At 36.7% G+C, this 21,402-nt stretch overlaps 1 protein-coding gene across 2 annotated transcripts in view; it reads left to right on the top strand.

The window, feature by feature from the left end:
* The window catches only part of LOC109101111 (calcium uniporter protein, mitochondrial-like), a 61,227-nt gene extending 43,223 nt beyond the window's left edge, over positions 1-18,004 (top strand). The window contains exons 3-9 of one of the 2 annotated variants that reach the window (XM_042768426.1): positions 12,702-12,765; positions 14,963-15,133; positions 16,422-16,526; positions 16,621-16,781; positions 17,061-17,264; positions 17,365-17,488; positions 17,910-18,004. In XM_042768426.1, the coding sequence (XP_042624360.1) occupies positions 12,702-12,765; positions 14,963-15,133; positions 16,422-16,526; positions 16,621-16,781; positions 17,061-17,264; positions 17,365-17,488; positions 17,910-17,983 (903 nt within the window). In that variant the 3' untranslated portion in view covers positions 17,984-18,004. Of the gene's footprint in view, positions 1-12,701; positions 12,766-14,962; positions 15,134-16,421; positions 16,527-16,620; positions 16,782-17,060; positions 17,265-17,364; positions 17,608-17,909 lie in introns of those variants that run through there. The other variant, XM_042768425.1, reaches the window with a different exon arrangement.
* The last annotated feature ends 3,398 nt before the right edge of the window (positions 18,005-21,402 follow it).

Raw genomic sequence — 21,402 nt, 5'->3', positions numbered from 1 at the left:
AGCAAGTTATTACGTTTTGATAAAAGAATGATAAAGATGTCAGGGTACACCCGTCAATCGTTCACAGTAAGACCAATAACATTACAGGATGAAATTTAATTTACTTTCGGTTTAAACTTCAAAACCAAGGATTAATGGCTTTAGACCCTAAAAACCAGCACTTGGCACAGTTGTACATAGACCTACAAACAGAAAAGAGCTCAGAATCTTGTACTAATAGTCGGACAATTCTGCTGTTTTTTTCTGCCTTTGGCGCTCTCACGCTGTCTCTCCTCCTCTGTCTGTCTAAATGACATTGATTCTACGGGTGCTGTGCCATTGACCAGCCCTCTGCGTGAGCAGGTTTTCTGCTTCCCCATCTTCACTACAGCCCTTCTGCTGTGTTCGACACACAAGCCACACCATTGTGAATGCAGTGCTGTTCATTTAATCCCACACAAGCTGTTCTCTTCTAATAACTAACCATCACGGCATCCGTTGATTCCTTACAGTGCAGAATGATGCTGTGGGGTTGTCTGTTTATTTGCCTTTGTGTCATTTTGCAACATGAATATTCCGTCTCATCATTTTCAATCCATACTGAGAGCTGACGACAATTTATTTTGCTGTGACCCTGTAGATTCAGCAGCACAGAAAAAATAACAATGAGAGAAAAAAAAGGTATACGATTAGTTTTCACTCAGAAATTCAGCAGTCAACACAATAAATTAGACATTAAATTATTAAGTATAGAGAATAAAATCGTATTTAATAATCGTTTGTTTTAATTACAGCATAGAAAAATATTTTGGTAACCTCTATTAGTCATTTATTAGTACTAATTAAGCACATGTTAATAACTTATTTTACATCCCTAATAATACCCAATACCTAAACTTAACAACTACCTTACTAACTATTAATAAGCAGCAAATTAGGAATTTATTGAGGGAAAAGTCGTAGTTAATAGTGAATCTGTTCCCTATTTTAAAATGTTACTTATATATATAATATTATTTATTTATTTATTTTACAGTGTACATGTTGAAAAAAATATGTACAAACAATTTTCATAATCCTTTGTTTCAATTACAATTAAAATTATATATATATTTACAGTGATCCGCAGCAACAGAGGAATTACAGACATTTAGGAACAGCAGCGGTACCAGTTCTGAATAAGAACTGGTTCTTGATTCCTTCGTTCTCTGTGTGGTTGTGCTGCAGAACATTCCCTGAGCTGAAAGGAGAACCTGATTGAAAACAGTGCTGGCGGTCTTTAGTGCTGACAGATCGTAAAGAAGTGTACTTGTGTAGGTGTTACTCACTGTAAAAAATAAATACACAGCAGCTGTTGTTGCCGGAATTCTACCGTAAAAAATACGGTAGCAACATTTTAGGTTTTAACCACTGATCTATACTGTATATGACTGGATCGCTCATCGCCAACAGGCAGTAAAGCCACCGGAAGTGTTCAATCCGCCATCTTTCTAATCCCTACCGGCAGAGACTGACTCTACCGGCAGAGAGCACCATTGAGTCACAGCTAAACCGCTGAGTTTTTATGTTGTGTGTGTGTAAATTAATTTACTTCAGATGTTATTTGCAATGTTTACACAGGTAACTGATCCAACACAAAATATAGCCCATTTCTTTATGTACATTATTATTCAGGGATTATTAAACATGAACCTATTAGTTTCAGAAATTGATTTGAATAAACAATGAATAATACAATAGCCTCTGTTACTATATTGCTCTATACTGAAATTAAAAGCTTAACTTACCATCTTGAAATAAAGCTTCATGTCCGTACTCTATATAGTTAGTTATTTCTCTGAATAAATTGTGTATATTTTTACTGTCCTAATTGAGCAACATCTATTTCAGACTCTCCACGATCGCGCAAATATGTTTACTAGCATTACCGTTTCCACGTAAAATGTTGTATGCTAAATTAATAATTTATTTAACCACCGTTTAAATCATTACCTGCTTTTAAATGAATGCTGTTAATGAAATTATTGTTGAAACATTTGCAGTTAGCGCCTACTGTACGAATAAAAACACTATAACAAAATTATATAAACAGTGAATAACTGTACAAGGTGAATAAAGGTATATGTGTATACAAAGCATAAATCTTTCTTCAGATTTCAGAATGTTGAGGTCGTGTCCGTCTGATGTTTATCATGTTCATGATGTTCGTTACAGTAATGAACGTAGCTTTTTAATAATTAGGGGAAATTCCAGACAGAAAAAAATAACTTTCTTACAATGCAAACACCCTAGGCATGTACAATGTACAGAGATACTTCAGATTTTAAAACGCTGACTTGTTAGGTGATGTTTTCTTATTAAAATCATACAATTTCTAATTAATTCAATAGAATGTTTACACACACTAGGGATTACCAATATGGCTGCACGGCGGCTTCACTTTCATGACGTCAAGAGCAATCCAGTTCTCTATTATAGATCAGTGGTTTTAACTTAAATTTACAGTTAAATACCGTAATTTCCTTAACTGATATAATGTTAATATACCAACCTATTGAAGGACTGAAATCTGTTTTGTACCTTTGTAATACATTGATGACCACCAAATGCAGGTGGTGATGAGAAAGTCACATGATGAACCAAAGCCCATCACTAGCAGCTTTTAAATAATAACATACATATATATATATACACAGTACAGGTCAAAAGTTTGGAAACATTACTATTTTTAATGTTTTTGAAAGAAGTTTCTTCTGCTCATCAAGCCTGCATTTATTTGATCAAAAAATACAGAAAAAAAATTTAATATTGTGATATATTATTACAATTTAAAATAACTGTTTTTAAATTTATTATACTTTAAATTATCATTTATTTCTGTGATGCAAAGCTGAATTTTTAGGATCATTATCACACGATCCTTTAGAAATCATTCTAATATGATGATTCATTATCAAAGTTGGAAACAGTTCTGCTGCTTAATATTTTTTCAGAACATGTGATACTTTTTTAGGATACTTTGATGAATAAAAAGTAAAAAAAAAAAAAAAAAAAGAAGCTATGTTTTTTAAAATATAAATATTTTGTAATAACAATATACACTACTGGTCAGTAATTTGGGATCAGTGATTTTTTTTCTTTCTTTTTTTTTTTAAATAAAATCAATACTTTTATTCAGCAAGGATGTGTTAAATTGATAAAAAGTGATAGTAAAGAAAATATATTATTAGAATATATATTATTAGAATTTTTATTTTGAATAAATTCAGTACTTTTTAACCTTTTATTCATCAAATATATTAGACAGCAGAACTGTTTCCAACACTCATAATAAATCAGAATAGTAGAATGATTTCTAAATGATCATGTGATAGACTGGATGTTACATGTGACACTGAAGGCTGGAGTAATGATGCTGAAAAAATTCAGCTTTGCATCACAGGAATACATTTTTTTTTAAAGTATATTCAAATAGAAAACTATTATTTAAGTTGTAATAATATTTCACAATATTACTGTTTTTTCTGTATTTTTGATCAAATAAATGCAGGCTTGATGAGCAGAAGAGACTTCTTTCAAAAACATTAAAAATAGTAATGTTTCTAAACTTTTGACCTGTACTGTTTTGTGTATTATATATATGTAATTCATTTACCAAATGTTGCGTACCGTGTACCGAACGGTTCCCGGGCAAATTCCAAATGGAAGTGATCATCCCTGTCCCCTTGGAGTGGGGACTTTGGAGTGAGCGGGGCACGTGCATGCCATTATGTAGTCGTTTGGAATGCACTTGGCAAAAGGAGCGATGTCATTTCCTCATTATCTTCAGCTGGGATGTTCCTGTGACAACACGGTTTTAATGTCATAAATGACTTTTTATTGTTGTTAGCACAACTGTTGCAAATAAACATTATTTTTTTATTTTAAAAAAAGGTTTTCAAATATGCTATATAATATATAAAAATAATATATATATAATTATTTTTTTTTTTTTAATGCTGGTGTCCATCAGCGAATCTGCTGACGGACACCGTGCAGCGTTGTCACAGGAACATCCCAGCTGGAAGATAATGAGGAAATGACATCGCTCCTTTTGCCAAGTGCATTCCAAACGACTACATAATGGCATGCACGTGCCCTGCTCACTCCAAAGTCCCCACTCCAAGGGGACAGGGATGATCACTTTCATTTGGAATTTGCCCGGGAATCGTTCGGTACACGGTACGCGTATCGTTACACCCTAATATATATATATATATATATATATATATATATATATATATATATATATAATATAGAAGGTGCACAGTGTCATTCACACAAACACTAAACACCAATCATGGTGACACACATGAACTATCTTCTAAAATATTACCCAAAAATGAAAATTTGATGTTTATCTGCTTACCCCCAGGGCATCCAAGATGTAGGTGTCTTTGTTTCTTCAGTAGAACACAAATTATGATTTTTAGCTTCAGGCGTTGCAGTCTGTCAGTCGTACAATGCATGGCAAATGGTAACAGAATCTATGAGAGAAAAAAGAACATGCACAGAAAAATCCAAATTAAACCCTGCGGCTCATGACGATACATTGATGTGTAAAGACACAAAACGATCAGTCTGTGCAAGAAACTGTACAGTATTTATATAGTTTTTATTTATTTAGTTTTTTTTTTTTTACCTCTGATTCACGCAATGTCCGAACTGTTACAACTCTTGTGAAAGCACTTCTCAGCAGCAGGCGCTTGAGGTATCATCTTCTTGCTTGCTTTATGACGGATCACAGACTTATAAGTGCATTACCGCCACCTATATCTCAAGTGGACCATTGACACTCCTAATTGAGATTGTAGATAGAGTGTTAAAGGTCCATTTGAGAAATAGATGGCGGTAATGCACTTATAAGTCTGCGATCCGCCATAAAGTAAGCAAGAAGAAGATGAGTTCTAACAGTTCGGACATTGCGTGAATCAGAGGTAAAAAAAAAAAGTAAGCAAGAAGAAGATGAGTTCTAACAGTTCGGACATTGCGTGAATCAGAGGTGAATATTTTGAAAAGGTTCATTATTTTCTATAATGTAATGATAAAAATTAAACTTTCATATATTTTAGATTCATTGCACACCAACTGAAATATTTCTGGTCTTTTATTGTTTTAATACTGATGATTTTGGCATACAGCTCAAAAAATTAGCATATCATGAAAAGGTTCTCTAAACGAGCTATTAACCTAATCATCTGAATCAATAATTAACTCTAAAGACCTGCAAAAGATTCCTGAGGCTTTTAAAAACTCCCAGCCTGGTTCATTACTCAAAAACCGCAATCATGGGTAAGACTGCCGACCTGACTGCTGTCCAGAAGGCCATCATTGACACCCTCAAGCGAGAGGGTAAGACACAGAAAGAAATTTCTGAACGAATAGGCTGTTCCCAGAGTGCTGTATCAAGGCACCTCAGTGGGAAGTCTGTGGGAAGGAAAAAGTGTGGCAAAAAACGCTGCACAATGAGAAGAGGTGACAGGACCCTGAGGAAGATTGTGGAGAAGGACCGATTCCAGACCTTGGGGGACCTGCGGAAGCAGTGGACTGAGTCTGGAGTAGAAACATCCAGAGCCACCGTGCACAGGTGTGTGCTTTTGAACCAGAAACAGCAGCAGAAGCGCCTGACCTGGGCTACAGAGAAGCAGCACTGGACTGTTGCTCAGTGGTCCAAAGTACTTTTTTCGGATGAAAGCAAATTTTGCATGTCATTCGGAAATCAAGGTGCCAGAGTCTTGAGGAAGACTGGGGAGAAGGAAAATGCCAAAATGCCTGAAGTCCAGTGTCAAGTACCCACAGTCGGTGATGGTCTGGGGTGCCATGTCAGCTGCTGGTGTTGGTCCACTGTGTTTTATCAAGGGCAGGGTCAATGCAGCTAGCTATCAGGAGATTTTCTAGCACTTCATGCTTCTATCTGCTGAAAAGCTTTATGGAGATGAAGATTTCGTTTTTCAGCACGACCTGGCACCTGCTCACAGTGCCAAAACCACTGGTAAATGGTTTACTGACCATGGTATTACTGTGCTCAATTGGCCTGCCAACTCTCCTGACCTGAACCCCATAGAGAATCTGTGGGATATTGTGAAGAGAAAGTTGAGAGACGCAAGACCCAACACTCTGGATGAGCTTAAGGCCGCTATCAAAGCATCCTGGGCCTCCATAACACCTCAGCAGTGCCACAGGCTGATTGCCTCCATGCCACGCCGCATTGAAGCAGTCATTTCTGCAAAAGGATTCCCGACCAAGTATTGAGTGCATAACTGAACATAATTATTTGAAGGTTGACTTTTTTTTGTATTAAAAACACTTTTCTTTTATTGGTCGGATGAAATATGCTAATTTTTTGAGATAGGAATTTGGGGGTTTTCATGAGCTGTATGCCAAAATCATCAGTATTAAAACAATAAAAGACCTGAAATATTTCAGTTGGTGTGCAATGAATCTAAAATATATGAAAGTTTAATTTTTATCATTACATTATGGAAAATAATGAACTTTTTCACAATATGCTAATTTTTTGAGAAGGACCTGTAGATACTGTTCAGTTTCTTGCACAGACCGATCGTTTTGTGTCTTTACACATTAATGTATCGTCACGAGCCACAGGGTTTAATATGGATTTGTCTGTGCATGTTTTTTTTTGATCTCATAGATTTTGTTACCATTTGCCATGCATTGTACTGCAACACCTGAAGCTAAAAATCATAATTTGTGTTTTGTTGAAGAAACAAAGTCAACCTACATCTTGGATGCTCTGGGGGTAAGCAGATAATCATTAAATTTTCATTTTTGGGTGAACTATCCCTTTAAATAATGCAATTAACATTCATTAAACAACATTAGGTGTAACACACAACCCTATTATACAAAACTGATAAGAAAAAAACAAGAAATTATACAATTTCACTTTTTCACTTTCAAAAACAGTATACTACCGTAAAATTACATGTAATTTCCAATACAGTTTTTCACAGTATATAGTAGTTTACCGTTAACCATTTAACAGGTTTTTACTGTTGTATTTTTACAGTCTTTTACTGTTAAATTCACTGTCATTTTTTGTTATGATTGTAATGCGTCTTACTCCAGCATCTGATCACGCCACTTATCTAATCGCTGTTTGGGCTTCACCTCACGCTGACTAACTATTACAGGTACATTATGAGAGTACACACACCGCTGAGTCCACCGTGAGTCACTGATATGAGATGTTCTGCCGAAGTGTTTAGTCTCAGTCAGAAGTTTGACTGCTGGAAGTGTTATTTTAGTAGTACTTTTATACTGTTATAGTGTTTGTTAAGTGGACAGGGCTGCAGTGTTCTCTGCATGGATCCCAGTCTCAGTTAGAGCCAATACAGTGAGTCTGACTGACTGGTGTAGGCAGCAATGAAGTCACCATTGTTGAGAGACGACTGGCTCAGTCCTACTGAGAAGGAAAGCACAGAGCAGCACAGAGAAGAGTGAAGGTGATAAGAGATGCACTTATTCTGTAAATGTAACTTGGGATGTTCTGCAGGGCTCAAGAATAAGGATGGCCTGAGGCCAGTGTCAGAAAGTTTATGGATTAGGTTACGCTTTATCAGATGACGATTGGGTCACTGCTTTGTCTTGTGATTAATTTATATACATTTTCATTCCTTGCAAACTTAAAGATTTGGCTTTAAATTAGCTCAGCTGTAATATTATCTAACTGAAAGAGGCTTTGAATAAAATTGATTTGCTCTTTATATCATGTTACGATAGTCTTGGTAGCTTGTTAGAATGAGTTAAAAATCTTTAATGTTTTGCCATGCCATCATTTTATGTTTATGAATTTAATGTTGTCTTGAAGTTTGTGTAATTATAATAACCATTTATATAATAACTATTATTGCATATTTTCTTTATAAAGACAACATTTGATTGATACATTTATATGTGTGAAAAATGCATAATAACTATTATTGCATATTTTCTTTATAAAGACAACATTTGATTGATACATTTATATGTGATTTGATTGATACATTTATATGTGTGAAAAATGCAACTGAAGAAAGAAATTAGTGAAAATATGGGCAAGGCAAGTTGAGAGCTGAACTATTGATGCCACTAAGTAGATTTTTTTTTTTTTTTACTGTTGAGTCCTGTATTGAAGAAACCTGCTGTATGACATGACATGACAGGGGAAATAAGAGAATAGATAGAAGTCAAAAGAGAGTGAACCTTAATGTTGTGTTTTGTGCCTTGCTGGTGTTCTTTCTCATTGGATTTGTGTAGATCGATTCACAGGTCTTTACACAAGGCTGATGCTTCTGTGTCAGTACAAATAATTTTGTGTTTTTTTCTTTGTTTGTGTTTTTTTTTATTTGTTTATCTGTGTGTGTGTGTGTGTTTGTGTGTGTGTTTAAAAATAACACTTTATTTGACAGTGTCCTTGTTATACAGGTTACATGTACTTGCTATAGTAATAATTATAAATTCTGCATAATTGCATGCAGATAACCCTAAACCAAACTCTTATCCTCAACCATATGTGACCCTGGACCACAAAACAAGTGTCAATTTTTCGAAATTGAGATTTATACATCATCTGAAAGCTGAATGAATAAGCTTTCCATTGATTTTTGGTTTATTATGATGATGGACAATATTTGGCCGAGATACAACTATTTGAAAATCTGGAATCTGAGGGTGTAAAAAAAATCTAAATACTGAGAAAATCGCCTTTGAAGTTGTCCAGATGAATTCTTAGCAATGCATATTACTAATCAAAAATTAAGTTTTGATATATTTACAGTAGGAAATTTACTAAATATCTTAATGGAACATGATCTTTATTTAATATCCTAATGATTTTTGGCGTAAAAGAAAAAACAATAATTTTGCCCCATACAATGTTTTTTTTTTTTTTGTTTGTTTTGTTTTGTTTTTTTGGCTATTGCTACAAATATACCCCAGTGACTTAAAACTGGTTTTGTGGTCCAGGGTCACATATAGTAAGTACATGTAGTTAATCAATGTTTCTCAGTGCTTAAATGTATAATAACTCTGTTACAAGGACAACATAACACAAATATGGTAATAATGATTTAAATGTGTAAGGAAAATGTATTGTTGCTTTTTACTTGATGGTAATGGATTATATGAATGGCATTTGTGTTTGAAAGTAGAAAGATTTAAAAATAGCTTCACCTTGAATACTAGGGCAAAGCTAGCTGCTAGCCCTTCTCCAGAAGCTCTCATTGTAGGAACATTGTTTCCTGACAGGCTGTTAAAAGCCTGTTCACCTTGACTTCCAGAAACTGTGTAAGGGCAGTTCTATCAGATTGGGTCATGTGATTTTTAGCTGGCTCTTGCCATTTTTATGTGCAGAATGCCGTCTGTTTTTCTGTGAATCTGAGACTTCACTTGATGTTTGTTTTGGTAAAGCTAAAAACTCTTCTTGTCTAATGCCCCTGACACCTTTCCACATTTTCAGTCGTAATAATGAAAGCAGACATCACCCTCTATGGAGGGATTGGTTCGTTATCTCTTCATTACTAATTAATGGCAGTCCTCGGCTGAAATCTGCACTTAAACGGCTGTCAGAGAATGCAGTGACCTCCAGTCACATTCACTCATTAAACTGCTTCACACCTCTGTGCTGTCTGTCAGTAGTGTCGTTTGCCATGTCAGATCTTGTGTGTCGAAGACACTGATTGGCACTGGCATTGTATCTGTGGTGTTTTATTGACATGTGGCAATCAAACACTGTCTGTGATGACAGTTAGGGCTTCAGATCAGATGGATCCCACTGGAGCCATGCATAGGTTGCACAGTGGCCCACTGCCTGCACTGTACTGGATGTGAGTCCATCAATTTATTTATTTATTTATTTATTTTGGTCACACAATGTAAAGCATACATAATATTTGTTTTTAGTAAATTGGTCAGATTAAATTCTGACAGATAAAAAAACCTTGGCGAGAATGCTAAAAAGTGCTTTTCTGACCATGGTGACAATATTTAATATGTTGATTAGTAATAGGTTACCTTAAAAGGTTTAGTTAACCTAAAAATGCACTCACTCTCATGTTGTTCCAAACCTATTGTTCTAGTCACTGTTTTTCATGCAAGGAATTATGGATGACTTCAGTCTCCTCTAATGACCAGTTCGTAACACATGAAGCATAAATGTATAAAATGCTAATTTTAAGACATAAAATGTTTAAGAACATTCACGTTGCGGCACTGTGCATGTCTGAAAGCAAGTTATTTTATTTATTTTTATTTATCTGAGAAAATCCATCTGATTCAAGTGTTTACAATCTTAATCTTTTCCTGTTGAGCAGATTATTTAATGTCTAGACCCTTTCAGTCTGATTGACTTTAACCTCTATGAAGTGTTGTTTTAGTGGTCTACGTGATTTGTTTGCTATATCCCAAGACTTCTGAAGCCACAAAGAAGAGATTCAAAACTGTAAAGGTTGTTACTCACTAATCTTGTCAGAATGGTAACGGTAAAATATTTTAATTTTCATTGAAATACTACACTGCTTAAGTACAGGAAGATGTTCTTTTTTACTGTAAAAGTTTTAACTGATTAATGTTTTATTTTTTATTGAAATTTTTTTTATGTAAATGCACTACGGTAAAATATTTTAGTTTTATTTTTATTCCAACCGTTACTCCTGGTCGTAATCTTCCATAAATATTTAGTTTATACATACAGTATTGTAGAGTTGCGTTTCAAATAAGTTTAATGGTGCAACACAAAAATATTTAGTAAGTTGTAACTTAGTTCACCTTTACATTAAAACTAGGCTAAGTTGTATCTTACGAACAGCTGGTACATCTGACGACTGGCCCCTTGTGTGTTACATGTAAGCATGTAGGTCATGGTGTTACAGTAGAGCGAGTCATTTGCTCACAGGAGGAGTGGAAGGAGAACTTCACTGAGAGATGTAAACAGTTGCTTTTAGCCAAAGCACATTTACTACAGGCACAGTCCACCTGGAAAAACCAAGTGCTTAAGGGTGTAGTGCTGATACTTCATGACTTATAACTTTCTTATTCGAACCAGCAACCGTCCTATTACAAGCCCGGAGTTTTGACCATAAATGACACAATGTGAGTAGATCTGCTGTGGAGTATTTTTGAGTGCTGTCAGGTTAGTGGGGCAGCGTGTGTGGGTGGAGAGTCAGTGTGTAGATGCGTGGGTGGAAACATCGAAAGCTCTATTTCAGAAAGACACGAAGCGAAACACGCTGACAGAAGAGTCTAGATCAGACCTGTTCGCCTCAACGCTTAGTTGAACACATGGTGCCAAAAAAATGACCACACTGCAAAGCTCTGGACATTCTACATCCAAATACACTTCTGCTGCTGTCGATAACTCCGCAAACTCTGTCTGTGTGTGTGTGCTCGTAATGTGGTGCAAGGCAAAGGTCTCATTTCCCATGATCTCGATATAGACTCCCCATTCAGTTTGGCCACAGCCCTCTCTCGCTCTCTCTCTTTGTCTGTCTCCAGAGGCACAGTGGAAAATGTGATGTATTTTCATGTGACTAACATGTGGTTCTCTTCTGGCTGCCTCTCGATTCAGAAACGCCCAACTGCCGGGTTGAGAGAGACAGCAGGTTTACTATTGACATGTTTTGCTGTCGAACTCATTTGCATACTTTTTTTTGCGGTCCTCTTCTTTATATTGTTGATGCCTCAAATGCAAACAGTATTTTCAAAGTTCGTATGCTTTAAGGTGCAGTCACATTAGCAAAACTTTGGTGAATTTTTTTGACAGAAATATCCATTGTCAATAGTGTGGTGATGCCAGAAGTGCAGCAATCAACTGGATCAGTTGATTAATAAAAAAAAAAAAAAAAAAAAATTAAATTAACTTAAATGTTAATTTATTCATGATTCTGACATCTTCCATAAACTCTCCTCAACGTGGCAATATGATTAAAGGTTGATGTGAATAATGACTGTTCCTCACACAATGCTTTCGTATGATGTCAGAAGACATGGATTTACAATGCACAATATCAACTTTTATGGTTCTTTTTTTTTTTGTCGTCTTTGAGATTTACAGCCCCAGTCCCCATTTACCCCCATTATATTGAAAGAGTGACCAGGATATTCTTCATTTTTTCATATTTACCATTTGTGTTCTACAAAAGAAGAAGTCAGGTTTGGAATGACATGGAGAAGAGTAAACAATGACAGAGTATTGCCATAAGTTTTGAATTTGGTTGCCATTTCATTCATTAGTAGTATGAACCTCAGTCACCTTTGTTCTTCCTGTTTAAAACATAGCACCTGTTTTTAGTTAGTGCTAAATATATGAAGATAAAAATACACATTTCCAAATTCCAATGATTCCTGCCTTTGTGTATTTGTTCAATACCAGTGCGTGTTGCTCAGTGCCAACCGCCATCATATTGTGTAGACAAAACATTTCCATTTATCCCCTGAAGGATTGTTGTAGATCACATGGGTACTGTAACGCTTACAGCAATTACTCAAAAAGAAAAAAGCCCATCTGTGATGTCAGTGCCATCATATCTCACGCTCTACAGTCAGACAAGCCTGGACAAATGGGGAATATCTACAACCTTTTAAACAGACTCAGTTGTGCAAGCAGTTGAGTAAGAATATGTTTGTGTAGCTGTACTGCTTAAATAAGAGTCAACATGAAATGATCGTCTCTTCTTTCATTGCAGGGCTGGAAGGGCTCCCCCTCATGGCAGGGTCAAAGACTACTGTGTTCACCCGCTGCTACAGAAGGTGAGTGGTCATGTTCATGCTCTGTTTATTTGTGTTTATTTAAACACATGCAAATGTTTGTGAGTATTTGCATCACTATGGCTCTGCCATGAACACCTTCCTTTGGGTCTCACAAGCACGTTTTTCATTCTGTTTTCTTCGGAAAATTCTTTATTAAAGAGTTCAACGCCTTGAACCAAAATAGCCAGTACCAAGAAGATACGGTATACACTACAAATAATCATTTGAAGTCAATATTTGAAAAAAACAATGTGACCAAATACAAGAATGTGTACTGAACATCCTTAATGTACCTGGCATACTTAACTGTGTCAGATGTAAGTGTAATCAGATGCTACTGAGTCTGGGTTTATTACTGTCATTTATGCTCTAACATTACAATATCCCATATTAACCAATATTAGGTGGATGGCTAACTAATGTTAGTCGACACTACCTAAAAAAGCTGTAGAGTCTAAAGCAATTGCAATTTCCTTAGAAACAGTGGGTTATATTCTATATAAACATTTATATTTATGCATTTGGCAGATGCTTTTATCTAAAGTGATAGATTGCTTGCCCTTGGAATTGAACCTATGACCTTGCCATTGTTAGTGCCACGCTCTATAGTTTGGCTATTTTATATATTATATTAAATATAGTTGAGTGAAGAAGTTCACTAACAATTTGACTAACTAACTAAACACAAGTATTAAGTAAATTAATAATTTGCTGGTAATCTTGGAAAGTTTGCATGTTATCACTGTAGATCTATTTTCTTATTGACATTTTGAAAGGCATTTTTCCTTCTTGGACAGTAAAGCTGATCAATGTGTTTCTTGTAAAATCAGATGTGGGAGATTCCGACTTATTATCTTTGGCGTAATAGCTTTCTTTCGCTCAGAAAATGACTAAAAGAAACCAGCAACATTGTATTTACCATTGCAGGTGTTCAATTGTCAACAAAGAAACCTCCTAGCGACTGCAATTAAGAATAAAGGATGCTGTGCAATGCTAGCATTGTTCTGCAGGTGTACGATTATTAACAGAGAGGCTCATTTACTGTGTTTTATACACCTGTATCTGCAAACGTTTGCTAAACAGGATTTATCATTGTGTGATGTTGGAACTTATTAGACTCATTAGCTACATTTATGTGCACCCGGATAATACAGTTATAATCAGATTGATGGCTCGATTGCACTGAAAGCCTTGATGGAAACACCTCAATCGATCTGACAGAGGTTGATCCAAATAAAATTCTGTTAATTCAGTCTAGACATTAAATAATCTGATCACCAGGAAAAGATAACGCATGTAAACACTTGAATTAGACGGATTTTCTCAGTCAAAAAAAAAAGCTTTCAGACATGCACAGTGCCACGACGTGAATGTTCATATAGGTTTTATGACTTAAAAATGTGCGTTTGTGTATTTATGATTTGTGTGTTACGAACTGGCCATTGGAGGAGACTGAATATTTTCTAAATATTAGCTTAAAAAGCTCTTGTGATATATGCAAAACAAAGCTAGATCGCACAAAACTAGTTTGCTCCCATTATAATCACTGAAGCTGTCTCTACACTGGAAAAGCCATGTTAAATGACTCCAGTCTTTATCATCCAGACATCAGACCTCACTGCAGCGCGTCACGGTCCTCCTCAGACTCATTAGACATAACGACTCTAGTAATGAGGGAGTATATAAATGGAATGCTGCAAGCCCTTTGGCGTATACAGCGTACAAAGAGTTCTCAATCAGAGCTGTACCATCTATGGGACAGTTTGAAACAGCAGGATATGCACACTCACACTAAACTGTGATGAACAGTGATGTCCACTGACTCCACAGTGACCGGGTTGTTGTCTCGCTCAAGAGAGAGCTTTCATAACTCAGGCCGGACAGTTCTAATGCTGCAGTAGTGTGATGTATTCTCCCATCATTCAACAGGGCCCTGTTGTTCCCACATACTGTCATTCCAACACTGCCCCCTGCTGGCAATCTACCCATTCACTGTCCACAGAAGTCTCTAACACGGCAGACTGTATCTTTCTTTTGCCATTTAAATGTCATTGATTAGTCTGAGGAACTAGTTTTTGATTGGCACAATTAATTGCTAGTGAGTTCTAGCTGGACTACATTGTTACTCTACATAAAAATCCTGCGTAATTTGGTTTCTACACATCTAATGGGCATTTCTTCGATCATGTGTCTGCAGACGTTACAGTGGTGTATCAGAACGGCTTGCCGGTGATCTCTGTACGTCTGCCGTCCCGACGAGAACGCTGCCAGTTCACCCTCAAACCCTTGAGCGACACGGTGGGTGTTTTCCTTCAGCAGCTGCAGGCGGAGGACAGGGGCATCGATAGAGTCGCCATCTACTCTGCAGGTACAGTACAACACACTCCACATCAAGAAATCTAAATTGAAAGATAGAGTCAAGTTTTGGTTTAACTTTTTGTTGAAGCTTTTATAGATAAACACTTCTCATTTATTCACCTATATTACATTTTGATAACGCTTTATTTTGATGGTCCCTTTTGAACGTTCTGTTGACAATAAGTAATGTTGCACCTACTGTACATGTCTACTAACTCTTATCAGAGTATTAGTAGACTGTCTGATTAATATCTGCTTACTTTTTATTGTCATGGTCTCTCAACAGACATTCTACTGACTATAAGTATCTTTGGAAGTACATGTCAGCTTATTCTAACCCTAAGCCTACCAGTCTACTAATACTCTACTAATACTCTAATGAGAGTTAAAAGACATGTAGGTGCAGATTTCTAAATTTGTTGAAAGGAACATCAGAATAAAGTGAAACCGAATTTTTTAATGTCTTTTCTCCATGGATGAATGAAAGTGGATGGTGATTCATTCATTCTGCCAAGCTCAACGAGGTTGTTTTTTTATTATTACATTTTAATTATATACATACATTTTTTTGTTGTTTGATTTTAGTTGTTTATTTATTTGTTTTGATAAGCTCAACAGTGTGTACATGCATGCATCCATGTATGTGTGTGTGTGTGTGTGGCAAATATAAAGTTTTAAAAGAACAGCTTTTATTTGAAATAGAAAAGCTAAATCTAAAATGTTGCATCAATTTAATGCACTTAGTTTTTGCTAAGTATTAATTAGTTAAAAAATCTCACCTGACCACAAACATTTGAACGGTATTGTACAGATAATACAATGATAATCATTTTTGGGTGACTTATCCCTTTAAGAATATTCAGTGTAGCATTGCGCATGTAAACACATTCACTGTTATGAGCTCTAGGGGCAAAATAAAATTCAAATTTAAGTTATTAACAGATTCTTTTGTAGTTTAATCCACAAATTGCAGATGAACGTGTGGCTTTATCTGACATGTTTAATTGATAGTACATCTTAAAATCTAATTGAGGAGCAGGAATCATTTGTACTCTGTGCGAACTGCATATCTGCTCTGTTTCAAGCTCAATTATTCCCGTGTGAGAGGCACTTGAGCGTTCTCTCGCCTGTCTTCACCTCAGATTGGAAAATGCTGCTTTTCCTGATGAGCATACTTAACACAGAGCAGGACACCTTTGTGATAAGCATTTAGATTGGCTCTTGTATTACATAACCGTTTCAGTGAGAGGATTGCGCTCCTATAATTTCCCTCTGTGTCTCTTCTTCTGTCTCTATAGATGGAGCAAGAATAGCGTCCTCTACAGGGATTGATATTTTACTTCTGGACAGCTTTAAGCTAGTCATTAATGACACAACATACATGGTGCAGCCGCCCAGCAGAGGTGAGTGTGCCTGTTTCATTGAGGGCCATTATGTGCAAGACTTTGCAGAGGCCCAGCAGAGTTTTTGATATGTTTATATTGGTATCCGTTGCAGATCAGCTACCGCACGAGGAAGCAGAACGCCTGAACGATGTCAAGCTCTTGGTGCAGCAGCTCTACACCACCCTGCGCATAGAAGACCATCAGCTCACCAAAGAGAGAGAGCTCATTGGACGGCTGGAGGACCTCAACTCTCAGCTCCAGCCCTTGGAGAAGGTGAGCTGTTTAGATTAATGTCACCAAAACACAAAACACCTGATAATTAAGTAATTAACTGATAATTAAGCTGAGAGACTAATTGCACAGTATGTGTGAGTGTGTGGAAGAGAGGGTTTTTACAGTTGTATCTTTTAATATCATTTAATGTTATTTTAACCTGAGCTAAAGGAACCTTATTGTAAAGTGTTACCCATTCTCCTTTTTAACACATAGCAAAACTGCACAGTAGTAAAATCATAGTTTCTGAATGTTTGTAATAATATCTGTTTTCCTCAGGTTAAAGAAGAGCTGAGTAAGAGAGCGGAGCGCAGGACTACATGGGTGCTGTGGGGTGGGATGGCATACATGGCCACACAGTTTGGCATTCTGGCACGGCTGACCTGGTGGGAGTACTCATGGGATATCATGGAGCCCGTCACGTATTTTATCACCTATGGTACAGCAATGGCTATGTACGCTTACTTCGTGCTGACACGTCAGGTGAGCAGCTCCTACAGCTTGATGCTCAGAGGAATTTCAGAAGGTCCCGGTGAATGCACGAGGAGATCCGTCTGACCTCTCTGCTGTTGTTCTCTCACAGGAATATATTTACCCTGACGCCAGGGACAGACAGTACCTGCTGTTCTTTCATAAGGGTGCGAAGAGAACACGCTTTGACATTGAGAAGTACAACAAACTGAAGGATGCGATTGCTGAGGTAAGCCAGCTCACAAACCAACATCATACGAGTCACTCCTTTCATTCTCTTAAAAGACGGAAAACTGTTGTTATATACTCACTAGACATGTGCCGGTATTCAATATTATGATATATCACAGTAACTAATATGTATGATTTTGGAGACACAGTGAAAACAGCTAATTATATATACAGTGCCCTCCACTATTATTGGCACCCTTGGCTGTGAAAATAAATCTGCATTGTTTATCTTTTTGATCTTTCATTCAAATTTCGAAATTTTCATTGAAGTGAAACCATTGAAAGTGGATTAGTTAATGCACTGTGAACTAACAATGAATAACTGTGTTTTTCATTAACTAACATTAACAAAGATTAATAAATGTATTGTTCATTGCTAGTTTGGGCTGTTTTAACCTTTTTGTTCATTGCTAGTTTGGGCTGTTTTTCACCTAAAGCGTCTTCGAGACCCGCTGCAGTTGCACCTCCCTGTCCAGCAAATCACTGCCAGCAAGGACTGATGAGAACCTGAAGCCCTTGCTGCCTCTTTTTTTTTTTTTTTTTTTGTCTCTCTCTCTCTCTTTCTCTTACTTCATTCTCTTCTGCCTCTTTGCATTTTGTTTTCTGCCTATTTTTATCTTTTTGTTTTATCTCTACAACCTCAATGAAAAACCATATCCACAGCAGGCTTTGGGGTTATATTGTTATCCTTTTTATTGTTTTCCTTAATTTGGCAAGTCTATGCAGAGGAGAAGAGATACAATTAAATGAAACAACTTAAACAACATCCCTGAACGGATGGTGACGGCAGATGATTGCTGGACTGGTGCTCTCATATCGCAACAGGAGCGCATGGAGAAACGCACAGCTACTTCAGACAGGAAGTTGAGACACTGGGATTCAAGCAGTACATCGCTTTGAGACAATGACCCCGCGTCTGAAATCTAAAAACCATCTGCCTTTGGGTTGAACAGTTTTTTTCCACATTGGAGTACTGCTGATATCCCTAACTCTGACACTTTGCAGAAGAGATTTCGGGATGCGGTGCTCTTTTCCGTCTCGGAAGAGATCCGGTTACCATCGAGCAGGTCCTCTTGTGGCTGAAACGCCTGTATCCTACAGCCTAAGCAAAACCGTCTTGACTCGCCCCGATTCCTTCTCGCTTCCTGTATGGAGAGCTGAAGACAGATCTAACAGCTAAAATATCACTGTGTGCTCTCTTATTCCAAAAAGAAAAAGAATCAAAGAATTTTGGCACTTTTTATTTTAAAAGCCATATTGTGTTTATGACGATGAGATAAATGTGCAGAAACTTTTTCTTCTTCTCATTATTAGATTATTTTTTAACCATGCCACCAGACATTTCATATCTACAGATGCTCTGATATTTTATTGGTTGAGATTCCTAACATCAAACGATGCTCAAATGCTCCATCCCTAACACTTTTTTTTTTTTCTTTAGAAATATGATCTACTCCATCAGTTTACATGGTGATGAGAAACACACATACACACAGTTGCTCAGCAGATGGATCCTCTTTAAAGGTCTTCTCTCTTCTCTATAAATCTTCTTTCGAACATCATCAAATGACATTTTCCCACAGTGCCTCACAGCATCTGCTGCAGCGTGCTTGTTACCAAACACCTGTTTATCAGATGCAATCCAAGAAAATTTCCCATTGAATGGTCTTAAGGCAGGTCACTGTGTAAAATGCGATTTATTTTTCTGGAAAAAGGTTCCGGATGCGATCAGTTTCCCATCAATCATGTGGCGTTTTTAGCTGCATATATCTGCCTCGATATGCCAAGTCTTCTGGAAGATGCAGAGAACGTGTATTATATTAGATCTAGAATTAGCGTGTGTTTTGCACACTTCGTGGCATGCTATACAGAGAGAGTGTCGCATCCTTTGTCTATGTGTGCTATCTTTAGCCGACAGGCCTTAGCAATGATTCTAGCTGGGTTGAGCTGATCGTCAACATTGTTTTCATTCGTTTTTTATTCCATGCATCTATCTTATTACATGAATCTGAGGGATGTGAAATGGACTTGACCCTTTTTGTTCTCTAACAAAATGATCATATCAAGACAAGCCTTGAAATAGCTTTTTTGGGAGCAGTTATCATGGCCTGTAATCTTATTGTCTATTATGGTTTTGCCCTACACACTCAGACCCCTGCAGAGAAATAGCATCTCATTATGTCAGACTGTCCGTGTTTGTGCCTGTGGTCGTCATTAAGCGTTTTTAAAGCCATATTCACGTTGTGTTTGTGTCTCTAGAGGTGGAGGGATCTCATAAAAGTCTCGAATCTGTTTCCATTCTCACCGTGTGTTTAAATATTACAGGGTGATACTCCAGCCTACAGCTCTGACAAACATCACATTTAAGAGAGAGTTCTGTGCGACTCAAAAGGAGAAATTTAGCAGTTCATTTCCATGCAACATTGCTACAGACCACAGAAGCCACAATTAACAATTTTGAGGAACAGATAGAATTTTTTTCTAAAAAGTAAACTGCGTTCATCTTTAGATTCAAACGTCATTGTTTCATGTTTCAGAGTTGCCGTAATTCTTAATTGTTTCATGTTTCAGAGTTGCCGTAATGGGGAAGATTTTCAGCAGTTGACGACTGCAAGGGACTTTAATTTCTTTGATAAAGATTTAAAGATATGGTTAACATTCAGTAATTCATTAATATATTAATTTTGTCAATGAAGACTGATGTGTCAAAAAGTACAAAAACACATTTGTATGAATCAGCTGGTTTAGTTCAAGTTTTCGGAAGAGACATGATCGCTTTATATGATGAAGAGACTTAATTTAGGCTTTTATTAATGTACAAACATTGTTCAGTGCACATACATGGAGTGGTGTTGATCAAATAAAGTGACTGTGTCTCTTCAGAAGACTTAGGATTCTTATGGATTACTTTTATTACCTTGTGTCTTTTCAGAAGACTTAGGATTCTTATGGATTTTTGTTTTTTTTTAGTATATTTTTAATATAGCATTTGAGTCATAGAAACATATACTTTTTTTTTTTTTTTTTGGAGCTCGACAGACATGGTCACTATGAACTCATGCATAATCTTCGTCCATAGCAGTCAAAATCAGCCTGTTCATCATATGCATAAAAACATTCGTTCTTCTTCACTTATGTGATCAACAGTCATAAGTTCAGGCCTAAACACACTCCAAAGTTATTTCAGGGCAAAAACTCAACCATCTCACTCTCCAGGACGCCCAGTACACTGACATCCCTCGACCTACTGTAATCTAACAGGTCGCCTGTCTGGTCATTAGCTGATAAGTTGAACTTCTTTTAGTTTATTTCTAGGGTTTTCTGTTTGTTTCAGGGTTTTTTAAATAATAATAATATAGCAAATATATGGAATCTATTCTAAAGCGGGTGTTGCATGAATGTATGTTTACATGGGGAAATTATATATAAATGAATCAAAAAAGCAAAGATTATTATGAATGCTGATTGCAGATTAACAGACTCCTGGTTCATCAAGAGTTTGAGTTTTTTCACCCAGTCCCTCACCCTCCATGACCCAGAAGCAAGGATGCTCTCGGTTGCTGCACAGGCTCTGATTGGTCAAGGATCTCCTCTACATTATGTCTTGTTTTATCCTCTCTCAGTCTCAATGCTGCTGCGCAATCTCTGCAGTGCTGCCTTTATTCTGAACACTGATCTGAGATCAGAGAGTATGGGAGACCTGACCTTCTTAAGCACCCCTCGCTCCATACATTTGCCCGTCTTTCTTTAACTCCTTATTATACTCCCACACTGATTGTGTTTTGGTTATGTGTATTATTTTAAAGTTTTCTTCATGTGCATTTGAAATGAAAATTATATTTCGGGGGGTGGGGAAGGTAATGGGTGATGCTGAATGGAAAACTTTTTTTTCATATTCTTTATTTGTTCATTTTGTCAT

Source organism: Cyprinus carpio, chromosome A13, assembly GCF_018340385.1.
Source record: "Cyprinus carpio isolate SPL01 chromosome A13, ASM1834038v1, whole genome shotgun sequence".
NCBI lineage: Eukaryota > Metazoa > Chordata > Actinopteri > Cypriniformes > Cyprinidae > Cyprinus > Cyprinus carpio.
The sequence above is the reverse complement of the archived record's forward strand: the minus strand, read 5'-3'. Positions and strand labels throughout refer to the sequence as shown.